Source organism: Palaemon carinicauda, chromosome 18 (assembly GCF_036898095.1).
Source record: "Palaemon carinicauda isolate YSFRI2023 chromosome 18, ASM3689809v2, whole genome shotgun sequence".
NCBI classification, from domain to species: domain Eukaryota; kingdom Metazoa; phylum Arthropoda; class Malacostraca; order Decapoda; family Palaemonidae; genus Palaemon; species Palaemon carinicauda.
This window is the reverse complement of record NC_090742.1, coordinates 37990568-38003256: the sequence shown is the minus strand read 5'-3', so window position 1 is coordinate 38003256 and position 12689 is coordinate 37990568. Positions and strand designations below refer to the sequence as shown.

The window sequence follows — 12689 nt, the reverse complement described above, 5'->3', positions numbered from 1 at the left end:
AGGAGTCTACCATACAAATAGCTATCAGAAAAGTGTTGAGTTAAACTGGTCTGCATTGGAAAATAAGATCACCTAGATGGATGGTATTTTTCAAAATAGGAGGCTGACCATATTTCAAAAGTCTATCGTGATAAATTGTAAGATTTTAGCAAAAACATGGTGCGTATCACATGTCTATACAATGTCAAATACATGTGTACAAAGAATTCAGAATTGCTTGTATGAATATATGTGGAATAGCAGTAATGAACCGGTTGCAAGAAAAACTGTTTTTAGATAAGTTAAAAGGAGTTAGAATGTTTAATATGCTGTGCAAATCAAAAGCCACAATGTTTCATGCAGTTCTGAAAAATTGTATAATTACTGTAGATGTTTAGGTTTTGAAAAGCCTTACTTTTTTTTCGGGATTGCACGGTTTATAGCCTGCATACTAGAGCATGATGGTTGACATTTATAGAAAAGATTATCACTTCAGAAATTATCCATATGTCTCATAGGAAAAAAAAACTTATTGGTTACTTATGAATTGTGAAAATAACAAACCCAAGACCGAGCTACTGTATCTCCTTTTTAATTGGTTTGTAATTTGGAAGTCTGTAAACAATAAGTATATTGATAAGAACAGCAGGGAAATACTTTATCGGTACATACAGTATATGAAGTACTGAATACTAATGACATATTGATTTTGTAGGTAGTAGGTTGGCCAGGGCACCAGCCACCCGTTGAGATACTACCTCTAGAGAGTTATGGGGTCTTTTGACTGGCCAGACAGTACTACATTGGATCCTCCTCTCTGGTTACGGTTCATTTTCCCTTTGCCTACATACACACTGAATAGTCTGGCATATTCTTTACATATTCTCCTCTATCCTCATACACCTGACAACACAGATTACCAAACAATTCTTCATCACCCAAGGGGTTACTGCACCGTAATTGTTCAGTGCCACTTTCCTCTTGGTAAGGGTAGAAGAGACTCTTTAGCTATGGTAAGCAGCTCTTCTAGGAGAAGGACACTCCAAAATCAAACCACTGTTCTCTAGTCTTGGGTAGTGCCATAGCCTCTGTACCATGGCCTTTCACTGTCTTGGGTTAGAGTTCTCTTGCTTGAGGGTACACTCGAGCACACTCTCCTATCTTATTTCTCTTCCTCTTGTTTTGTTAAAGTTTTTATAGTTTATATAGGAGATATTTATTGTTGTTACTCTTCTTAGAATATTTTATTTTCCTTTTTTCCTTTCCGCACTGAGCTATTTTCCCTGTTGGAGCCCCTGGGCTTATAGCATACTGCTTTTCCAACTAGGGTTGTAGCTTAGTAAGTAATAATAATAATAATAATAATAATGAATATAACAAATGAAAATAAATGTATCTTTTATTGTGCTATAGAAAATAACCTGCATTTTATCTATTTTTGTCAGTGAAGAAAATATTGTCCTGGTTCAAGTCACTTTCAAAAGGAAAATGTTGCATGAAAAAAGACAGTTTGCTAAAAATTCTTACATAAGACTTTGAAACTCAGATAAGTATGAAAATGCCAAGCTGGTTCTGTTATAGGATTTTTCTTTCTAGCAGGAGTGGGACTGTTGATGGATAACCAAAATCAGGTTTCATTAATAAGAAATGGAATGTCTAAACCAAAAATGTTGACAAATTGCAATTTCATAAAGGAATTAAAAAAGGTATTTACAAAAGACTGTTTTCTGATATGATACAGATGTATATGTTTTGATCAAGATGTGAAACTTAGGAAGGGTAGTGCGATTGTATTATAAAGAATAATGAATAATATATATTGTATAAATTATAGTGATACAAAAGCGATCTTTATAAGAATATAATTGTAAGCCCTTAAAAAATGTTACATTAATAAAAAAAAATCCTTAACTAAAACAAATCTTTTGAAAAGGTTTGCACTTTGGGCTTCCAGTTTAGCTCAGTTTAGTCTGTGTTTCTAAAAGGCAAGTCTTCGGTGTTACTTTGTGAAGAAGGTAATCGTGTTTGGAGATATTTTGAGTGTATTTTTAAGGTTTCCAGGTGCCATATTATTTGTCAGTTCAGTGATCGAGTCTGTGGAGTGTGGAATGGTGTTTGCATTATACTTGGATATAGCAATTTTTTGAAAAGGAAATTTGAATTTCCAATTTTTTAGATTACACGCAATATCTTTATGTAAGTAGTAAAAGGATAGTTATCATTGTACTGTCATCTTTATTTTATATTCTTATAATAAAATAAATAATCTTTAAAAAATGTACAGAATTTGATGCTATATTTTCATAATAAAAGTAATTAGTTTCACTCCCCAATATCAAGTACCAGTATTACTCCCTGATATAAAACCTTCACTAATATTACTACCAATATCAAACCCTTATCAGTAATACTCCTCGATATCAAACCCCTACCAGTATTATTTCCTGATATCAAACCTTTATCAGTATTACTCCCGGATATCAAACTTTTACCAGTAATACTTCTCGATACCCAAACCTTACCAGTATTACTTCCTGATTTCAAACGTTTACCAATATTACTCCCCGATAGCAAACTGTTGCCAGCAATATTTCTCGATATCAAACCCTTACAAGTATTTCTTCCTGATATCAAACCCTTACCAGTATTACTCCCCTATATTAAACAATTACCATTAATACTTCTTGATATCAAAATCTTCCTGACATCAAACCCTTACCAATATTACTACTAGTTATCAAACCTTTACCAGTATTACTTCCTGATATCAAACCTTTATCAGTATTACTTCCTGATATCAAGCCTTTACCAATATTACTCTCCAATATCAAACCATTACCAGTAATACTTCTCTATATCAAAATCTCCATGATATTAAACCCTTACCAATATTACTCCTCGATATCAAACCTTTATCAGTAATACTTCTCGATATCATACCCTTACCAGCATAACTTCCCGATATCAAAACTTTATCAATATTACTCCTCGATATCAAACCTTTTCCAGTAATACTTCTCGATATCAAAACCTTACCAGTATTACTTCCTGATATGAAACCTTTACCAATATTACTCCCCAATATCAAACCCATAGCAGTAATACTTCTCTATATCAAACCCTTACTAGTAATACTTCTCTATATCAAACCCTTACCAGTAATACTTCTCTATATCAAACCCTTACCAGTAATACTTCTCTATATCAAACCCTTACCAGCATTACTACCTGATATCAAACCTTTAACAGTATCGCTCCCTGATATCAAAACTTTACCAGTATTACTCCCAAATATCAAACCCTTACCAGTAATACGTCTCGATATCAAGCCCTTACCAGTATTACTTCCTGATATCAAACTTTTACCCCTATTACTCTCTGATATCAAACCTTTACCAGTAATGCTTCTCAATATCAAACCCGACCAGTATTACTTCCCCATATCAAACCTTTACCAGTATTACGCCACGATATCAAACACTTACCAGTATCATTCCTCTATATCAAACCCTTACCAGTATTACTACCTGATATCAAACCCTTACCAGTAATACTTCTCGATATCAAACCCTGGGTAGAATTACTTCCCGATATCAAACCTTTTTCAGCATAACTTCCCGATATCAAACCCTTACCAATAACATTTCTCAATATCAAACCCTCACTAGTAGTACTTCCTGTTATCAAACCTTTACCAATATTACTCCCCAATATCAAACCTTTACCAATAATGCTTCTCAATATAAAAATCTTCCTAATATCAAACCCTTACCAGTATTACTCACCGATATCAAACCTTTACCAGTATTACTCCACGATATCAAACCTTTACCAGTAATACTTCTCAATATCATACCCTTACCAGTAGTACTTCCTGTTGTCAAACCCTTACCAGTATTACTCCCCAATATTAAACCTTTACCAGTAATACATTTTGATATCAAACCCTTACCAGTATTTCTTCCTGATATCAAACCCTTACCAATATTACTCCTCGATATGAAACCTTTACCATTAATACTTCTCAATATCAAAGCCTTGCCAGTATTACTTCCTGATATCAAATCTTCACCACTATTCTTTTCCGATATCAAACCTTTACCAGTAATACTTCTCGATATCAAACCCTTACCAGTATTACTTCCTGATATCAAACTTTTACCAATATTACTTTTCGATATCAAACTTTTATCAGCAATACTTCTTCATATCAAAACCTTACCAGTATTACTTCCTGATATCAAACCTTTACCAATATTACTCCCCACTATCAAACCCTTACCAGTAATACTTCTCTGTATCAAACCTTTACCAGTATTACGCCCCGATATCAAACCTTTAGCAGTAATACTTTTCGATATCAAACCGTACCAGTATTCCTACATGTTATCAAACCTTTACCAATATTACTCCCTGATATCAAACGTTTACCAGTAATACTTCTCGATATCAAACCCTTTCCAGTAGTACTAAAATGGCCATATTTGCTTACCCGGAAGTAACACCTGGCCATAGTTACTCACCAGGAAGTAAAGCCCCTGGGTATATATACTCACTCTTGTGTCGGATTATGGAAGTGAAGTATTATTTAAAGTTTTTGTTTACAATACATTGAGTTAACGCTCGTTTGATTTTTTTTTCTATTTTTATCAACAAACGCTTTGAATTGTCGTCGTTAACGTACATTGTAGTAATGGCGTACATGTTTACACGTGTCCAGGAAGTGTGATACTATTTAAAGGGATTTGCTTACAAAACATTGTACGTGTCATGGGAGTGTTTAGAGGGATTTGTTATTTCACGAACATTGCCGTTTGAAGTCTCAAGTTATATAAAGTAATAAGGGTGTGTTTTAACCGCTCTTGGAGTCATTGTAGATTACGTATACAGGTCACTGCGGTTTGTGTACAACCATTTTGCAACAACAGTATTTTCCATGGTGGGGAGGGTGTCCCTGTATTACGTATAGGCCTATAGGCTCTTTCTCTCTCTACAACAGGGTCCCACCTGTCATAGGACAAAGTTTTCGTCTACTGCTGACCACCTGAGATGTTTGGGTAACCCCAAGACACCTGTTTCCCCAGACCTACACCGGAAGTGTTCCCCACTCATATTATCACACTCTAGAGGTGAGGATGGTTAGCCACTGCTGGGTCAAAGGCCAGAACAGGTGTTAGTTTACGCCACCTCCGAAAGATGACACCACCGCGTCTTTACTATATAATTTTCCACCAAATCTCTCTCTCTCTCTCTCTCTCTCTCTCTCTCTCTCTCTCTCTCTCTCTCTCCAGAGAAGTAGCATCACCTTCCAGCTGTTACCCCACCCCCCGACTTATTTGGGGATAGGCCTAAGATGGACACATACACACACTGAATTACGTGCCTGGATAATAAAAGAATCATGTAGTAATTAATATCTGTTTATTAATAGGAAAAAAAAATACAGTAAAATAACCAATGAATGAAATTGAATTTCATCTGGATGTAGATATTATTAAATTACATAGACAGTAAAATAACATCCAATGATGAATACCGACATATCATAACTTCTAATGAAAGAGTAAAAAAAAAAAGGATAATAATGAACAAAAGTACAAGATATTTTTTAAATTATGTAGACAATAAAATAACTAATTCACTTTTATCAACTCTTGTTTATTAATAGGAAAACTTACAGTAAAATTATATATTCTCCTTCAAAGAATAAAATCCAAGTCATCGGGGGAGCAGTATTTCATTTGAGGGATTTTGCTACTCCTCTTTTTTTTAAGGGACGACTCCATGTTGATTTCGCCCACCTCTGTTATGCTGTTATCAGGTTCCGTTGATGGCTGCGTCTCATTTATTACGGCTACCTGAAGGTCCGGTTGTTGGTCTTTATTCCGGTCCTCTTCTTCTTCCCTTTTCTTAATCGCCAGGGTTGAAATTCCTTTCAGACTCTTCTCAACCTGAAGAGATGATTTGGCCGCAAGCTGCAGATATCCTATGATATTCTTTTGTAGGGTTATTTCCTGCACGATGTCATCGCTAGTCACCCATTGTTCGGGCTTTATTTTATTGGTGGCCACCTGTTTCACCATCAGGTCCATAACTGCTTTGTCTTCCCGGATGCACTCTTGAAGACGACTCTGAAGTTTTCGCCCATTCTTGAGAATTTGCTGTATGTCCGCCTAAACCAGCAATGGTAAATACAAGCCTACTGGAATAAGCATTGGAATACAAGTTTTTGGAAAATAATCAAGGCACACATACGCACACACACATTCACTTTCACCTCTTTGCAAACTACTTTGGAGAGTTGAGGTTCTATAAAGAAATATATATATCACTGCAAATACATTCACTTTCAGCTCTTTACAAAATACATTGGAGATTTGAGGCTCTAAAAAATATATAACACTATACATTCCCGTTCACCTCTTTACAAAATACATTGGAGAGTTGAGCCACTATGAAAATATATAACACTACAAATAAATTCACTTTCACCTCTTTGCAAAATACATATGGAGAGTTGGGTCTATAAAAATATATATATCTGCAAATACATTAACCTTCACCTCCCTTTGCAAAATACATTTCGAGAGTTTAGGCTTTATAAAAATATGTATATATCACTGGAAATACATTAACTTTCATCTTTTTTTGAAAAATACATTAGAGAGATGAGGCTCTATAAAAATATTTAACACTATAAATACATTCACTTTCACCTCTCTACAAAATACAGTGGAGAGTTGAGCTTCTATGAAAAGAATTTATAACACTACAAATACATTCACTTTCAACTCTTTGCAAAATACATTAGGAGATTTCGGGGTCTATAAAAATATATATCACTATAAATACATTCCCTTTCACCTCTATAAAATACACTGGAGAGTTGAGCTCCTATGAAAAAAATACATAACACTACAAATACATTCACTTTTACCTCTTTGCAAAATACATTTGGAGAGTTGGGGGTCTATAAAAATATATATCACTATGAATATATTCACTTTTACCTCTTTACAAAATACACTGGAGAGTTGAGCTTATATAAAAAATATATATAACACTACAAATGCATACACTTTCACCTCTGCAAAATACATTTGGAGAGTTGGGGGTCTATAAAAATATATATCACTATAAATACATTCACTTTCACTTCTTTACAAAATACAGTGGAGAGTTGAGCCTCTATAAAAAGATATATATATATATATATATATATATATATATATATATATATATATATATGTATGTATATTTATATATATATATATATATATATATATATATATATATATATATATATATTTTATATATATATAACATTTCAAATACATTCACTTTCACCTCTTTGCAAAATGCATTAGGAGAGTTGGGGTCTATAAAGATACATATCGCTATAAATACATTCGCTTTAACCTGTTTGCGAAATACATTGAAAAAAAAAAAACTTACTCTTTGGGAGGTTGCTGCGTGTCTCCTCCTCCAGAATATGGGCGTCGTTCTTGAGGGAGCACTTTATTCTTTGATCGTGGTGTTGAGACGTCTGATATCAACTTGTGCAGAGATCAAGGGTCGAGGTGTGTATATAGTACGCGCATACACACAAACACGTACACACACACACACTCTCTCTCTCTCTATCAGGCCTACAGTATAAACGATTCGCCCACCAACCATCTACGGTTTTAACGTTGACATCTGACACCATCTCCCTTGGACATGCCTCTTCAGTTTAATGTGTACACTTCCGCCGTGTCGCTCCAGCGTCCAGTTACACAGTGTGTTTTACCAGCATGGTAAATTCCTCACCTGGTATAATATAAGCCTATCAGTGAAGTTTCGAAAATATTTATGATGTGCATATCGCGATTTATGTTAAGTGCCACTGAATTTGTTATTTACTTTTCCATATTTCTTTCAGAGAAGAGGGGGAGAAAAGGAAATTCAAGAAATGCGAGTCTCATCTCCGTATCAAAAAAAAAAAAAAAAAAAAAAAAAAAAAAAAAAAAAAAAAAAACTCGCTTGATATGAAAAATGTAATGTTAATATCTTTTTTTCGAAATACATCAACCCAAGGATTATTGTAAGTTTAGTCTGAAATGAAGGGGAAAGTAGAATACTATCTATGTTGGACATTCGTCAGTTTCCTTTGTGTGTATATATAATCACTACGTGTGTTTATAATTTCACTTTAGAATATGCGCTAATAATTTGACTTAGAACTTTCAAATAGATTATACCAGGACAATTTCTCTCTCGTACCAGCGCTTATGACCGGAGGGAATTTACCTTAAAAAAAAAACCGACTCATGGCGCAACTTGAAAATCCTCAGGAGGTGATCTTTCACGTTTGCCGCCTCCAACACCTGAGAGGTCTTCGCCCACACCTGTTGCAGGGCAGACGCTGAACTTCGTTACAAGGAACACTTCCTTCAATCACCTGTATGTTGTTGAAGAATTCGCCGCCCCCTCAGTGAGGAACCCATCCTTATTTATGTTAAATTGCAGGGCTGAAATTAGTGCGCTAATGCACCAATACTTTAAAAACAAAACAATTACAGCAAAGATATACTGTAGGTCTTTTGATCTCGACTATGAGCAAGCTAAACTTCCAAAAATTGGGAGAAACGGAAAACGAGCTTATGGAGCTTTGGCTCCCAGCAAGGATTATTAACGTGAGTGAAATCGAAAAACTTTCAGATGAATGGGAAAGTGCTATTGGAAACAAATTCCCGCGAATAACCAGTGAATTAAAGGGGAGTTGGGTGGACAGTTGAAGGTGTCAAGAACTTCAAACTCTTTTTTTTTTTTTTTTTTCACCGTCAGGCTGTAACTGCTGGAATGGGTGCATACATTTTTTTCTAAGAAAGGCGTCCACGGAAGCAGCAAAGTTTTTAATCCCTCTGGAATTGAGAATTCCAGACATATAAAGCTTACCCATATGGCGATATAGTGAGCAGTAGAAGACTTTTTAATTTGTCTCGCTGCATACGCGAAGATAGACATCCGTCGGAAGTGCCATCCTGAGGAAACCCCCAGGTTTCCCCGCAGCGAGTGTGCCATATTATTATTATCATTAATTGCTAAGCTACAACCCTAGTTGGAAAAGTAGGATGCTATAAGCCCAGAGGCCCCAACAGGGAATATAGCCCAGTGAGGAAAGGAAACAAGAAAAATAAAATATTTTAGGAAGAGCAAAACCAAAAATAAATATTTCCAATATTAACTATAAATACTTTAACAAAACAAGAGGAAGAGAAATTAGATAGAATAGTGTGCCCGAATGCACCCTGAAGCAAGAGAACTCTAACCTAAGACAGTGGAAGACCATGGTACAGAGGCAATGACACTACCCAAGACTAGAGAACAATGGTTAGAATTTGGAGTGTTCTTCTCCTAAAAGAGCTGCTTACCATAGCTAAAGAGTCTCTTCTACCCTTATTAAGAGGAAAGTAGCCACTGAACAATATATGGTCACACTGATAACTCAGTTTAATTACGGTTATTCATACGATAACATCAGTGATGGAAAGCTTCGATTGTATGTGGAAACTTCAAAAGATACTTTCCTATAAACTTGCAAAATGATTTTACAGAGGCACGCAGTTTCAACTTTAAGAGGTGTGACTATACGAATTGGAGCAGTGTGTGCTGGAAAAGGGTAATGAAAGCATCAAAATCTACACTGTTCTCATTGGAATTGGGAGGTCTGGTCGTGCTGATGCAATATGGATGCAATATTATTTCCTCGAGTTGGTGAATCTAGCGAGGAGGATGGCAGGAAGCGGTAAACAACTCATTCTGTTCGCATTATTATTATTATTATTATTATTATTATTATTATTATTATTATTATTATTATTATTTTTATCATTATCACTTGGTAAGCTACAACCCTAGTTGGGAAAGCAGGATGCTATAAGCCCAAGGGCCCCAACAGGAAAAATAGCCCAGTGAGGAAAGGAAACACGGAAAAATAAAATATTTTAAGAACAGTAACAACAGGAAAATAATAATTTCCTATATATACTATAAAACCTTTAACAAAATAAGAAGAGAAATTAGATAGAATAGTGTGCCCGAGGGTACCCTCAAGCAAGAGAACTCTAACCCAAGACAGTGGAAGACCATGGTACAGAGACTATGGCACTACCCAAGACTAGAGAACAATGGTTTGATTTTGGAGTGTCCGTCTCCTAGAAGAGCTGCTTACCATACATTTTCGCATCTGAAAAATGTATGTTGCCCACCGAATTGGAAAACTTGGGAAGGTTTTTACTTGCTCCAACAAAGGATTTGCTCGCGGGTGCTACTATTTAATTATTTTTCATTTTCTCATTTTTGTTTCACTAAAATAAAGATATTTAATTATAAGGTGTACCAGTTTGCACTTTCAAGTTTGACTTAATGTACTCCCCATTCTGCGAATGAAATGATTTTTTTCACACAAAAAAGAAAAAAAAAATGAGTCATAGAGTGTACCATTTTGTACTTTTAAGTTTGTCTTGTGTGTTGCTCGTTCTGCGAATGAGATTAATTATGTAAGTGCCATTTTGCACTTTTAAGTTTGACGTTTTCTCATATTTTGTGTGTACAAAACAAAAAAATAATTAGTTATAAAGTGTGTCATTTTGTACTTTGGGGTTTGGCTTATGTATTCCTCATTCTGTGAATGAGAATAATTATGTAATAGTGGCTTCATTAATAAAAAGTCTTATGATCTTTTGGTTTGAATATACCCAACACTACTAGAATACTTTCAGTCTTTTCACAGCCACAATGGGTGGTGAAAGCTATATATATATATATATATATATATATATATATATATATATATATATATATATATATATATATACATATATATATATATGTACATATATATATATATATATATATATATATATATATATATACACACACATATATATATATATATATATATATATATATATATATATATATATATTGCTTCTGATATATATATATTTATATATATATATATATATATATATATATATATATATGTATATATATATATATATATATATATATATATATATATATATATATATATATGTTGGCTCCTTTATATAGTTTGGCACGAGCGACCCGTTGAGATACTACCGCTAGAGAGTTATGTGGTCCTTTGACTGGCCAGACAGCACTACTTTGATCCTTCTCTCTGGTTACCGTTCATTTTCCCTTTGCCTACATATACACTGAATAGTCTGGCCTATTCTTTACAGATTAACCTCTGGTCTCATACACCTGACAACACTGAGATTACTAAACAATTCTTCTTCACTCAAGGGGTTAACTACTGCACTGTAATTGTTCAGCGGATACTTTCCTCTTGGTAAGGGTAGAAGAGACTCTTTAGCTAAACAGCTCTTCCAGGAGAAGGACACTCCAAAATCAAACCATTGTTCTCTAGTCTTGGGTAGTGCCATAATCCTGTACCATGGTCTTCCACTGTCTCCTGGGTTAGAGTTCTCTGGCCTGAAGGTAAACTCGGACACACTATTCTATCTAATTTCTCTTCCTCTTGTTTTGTTAAAGTTTTTATAGTTTATATGGGGAATATTTATTTTCATGTTGTTACTGTTCTTAAAATATTTAATTTTTCCTTGTTTCCTTCCCACACTGAGCTATTTTTCCTGTTGGGGTCCTGGGCTTATAGCATCCTGCTTTTCCAACCAGGGTTGTAGTTCACCAAGTAATAATAAAAATAATAATAATAATAATAATAATAATAATAAAAAGAGTGACAGAAAACATTAACAGCTTAATCCATAGAAAGTACGAAATTGGTTTAAGTATTACACATTACATTTCTCTCAAAACATCAAATATACTATAGTGGTCTTTAAGCATAATGTTCTATAGCACACTTCCTACAAAATTTACTTTGATTTTGTCATTAGCTCATGGTTGTCTACTCTGCTTATTTTCTGTTTTCCCTAACAAAAATCATTTATTTTTTTCCTGGCCAAATTAGTTTTCAACCAGACATGAATGCCAATTGACTAATACATTTGGGCAGAGACAGAGATGGAACAGTTTCGTGCTTCAAAATCCGTCGTTTCTTGGGTCTTTCTGTTCCAAGGAGACGTGGTTTCATGTCATCAGCAATATCTTTTTTGCAAAAATGCACAGAACAAATCAGAGCATGCTCTCTATTGATCTCGTCCGATCGTCGACATGCTTGTATCCAAGCATCTCTCAAGATTTCATCCCTCGGAAAACGAAAGAAGCGAATGCTTTGATTAAGCCTTTTTACTTTCTTTTTCGTATTATAACAACCATAATTAACGTAATTGCTCGGCATGGATATTTCGTTATTTTACAGTTGTAATTGCAGACGCAACTCAATTTTACAGAGACGTTTACTGCTAGACTATGCAAATTAGTAGTAAATGAGGCATTGTACTGGACTTTTAGTATTTACATGCTGAAATTCTCACCAGATTTTAGATCGATGACCACAAAAGAAATCCTAAGAGACAAAATAACAATAAAGTGGAACCAGAATTAAAATTTTTACTTGGCATTTTGATCCACAACGGTTTCCTTACCATGCCTGATCTATCTGACAGCGAGCCGCGGTGTCTCACATGACCTCATGTAGCCTTGAGTTGCAAAACCCTGGATGTGCGTTTCGTGACCCGTCACTGTATGGGTCCTGGGTGACCCAAACATCCCAG

At 34.7% G+C, this 12689-nt stretch overlaps 1 protein-coding gene across 1 annotated transcript; it reads left to right on the top strand.

Annotated features, from left to right (window-relative positions):
• Window positions 1-3032: 3032 nt before the first annotated feature.
• On the top strand, window positions 3033-3530 carry LOC137657256 (uncharacterized). Its single transcript, XM_068391594.1, has one exon. The coding sequence runs from the start codon at window positions 3033-3035 to the stop codon at window positions 3528-3530; it is 498 nt and encodes a 165-aa protein (XP_068247695.1).
• Window positions 3531-12689: the final 9159 nt, after the last annotated feature.

Bases quoted from the DNA above. Each gene is read 5' to 3' on its own strand.
- LOC137657256 (XM_068391594.1), top strand. From the start codon at position 3,033: ATGAAACCTTTACCAATATTACTCCCCAATATCAAACCCATAGCAGTA.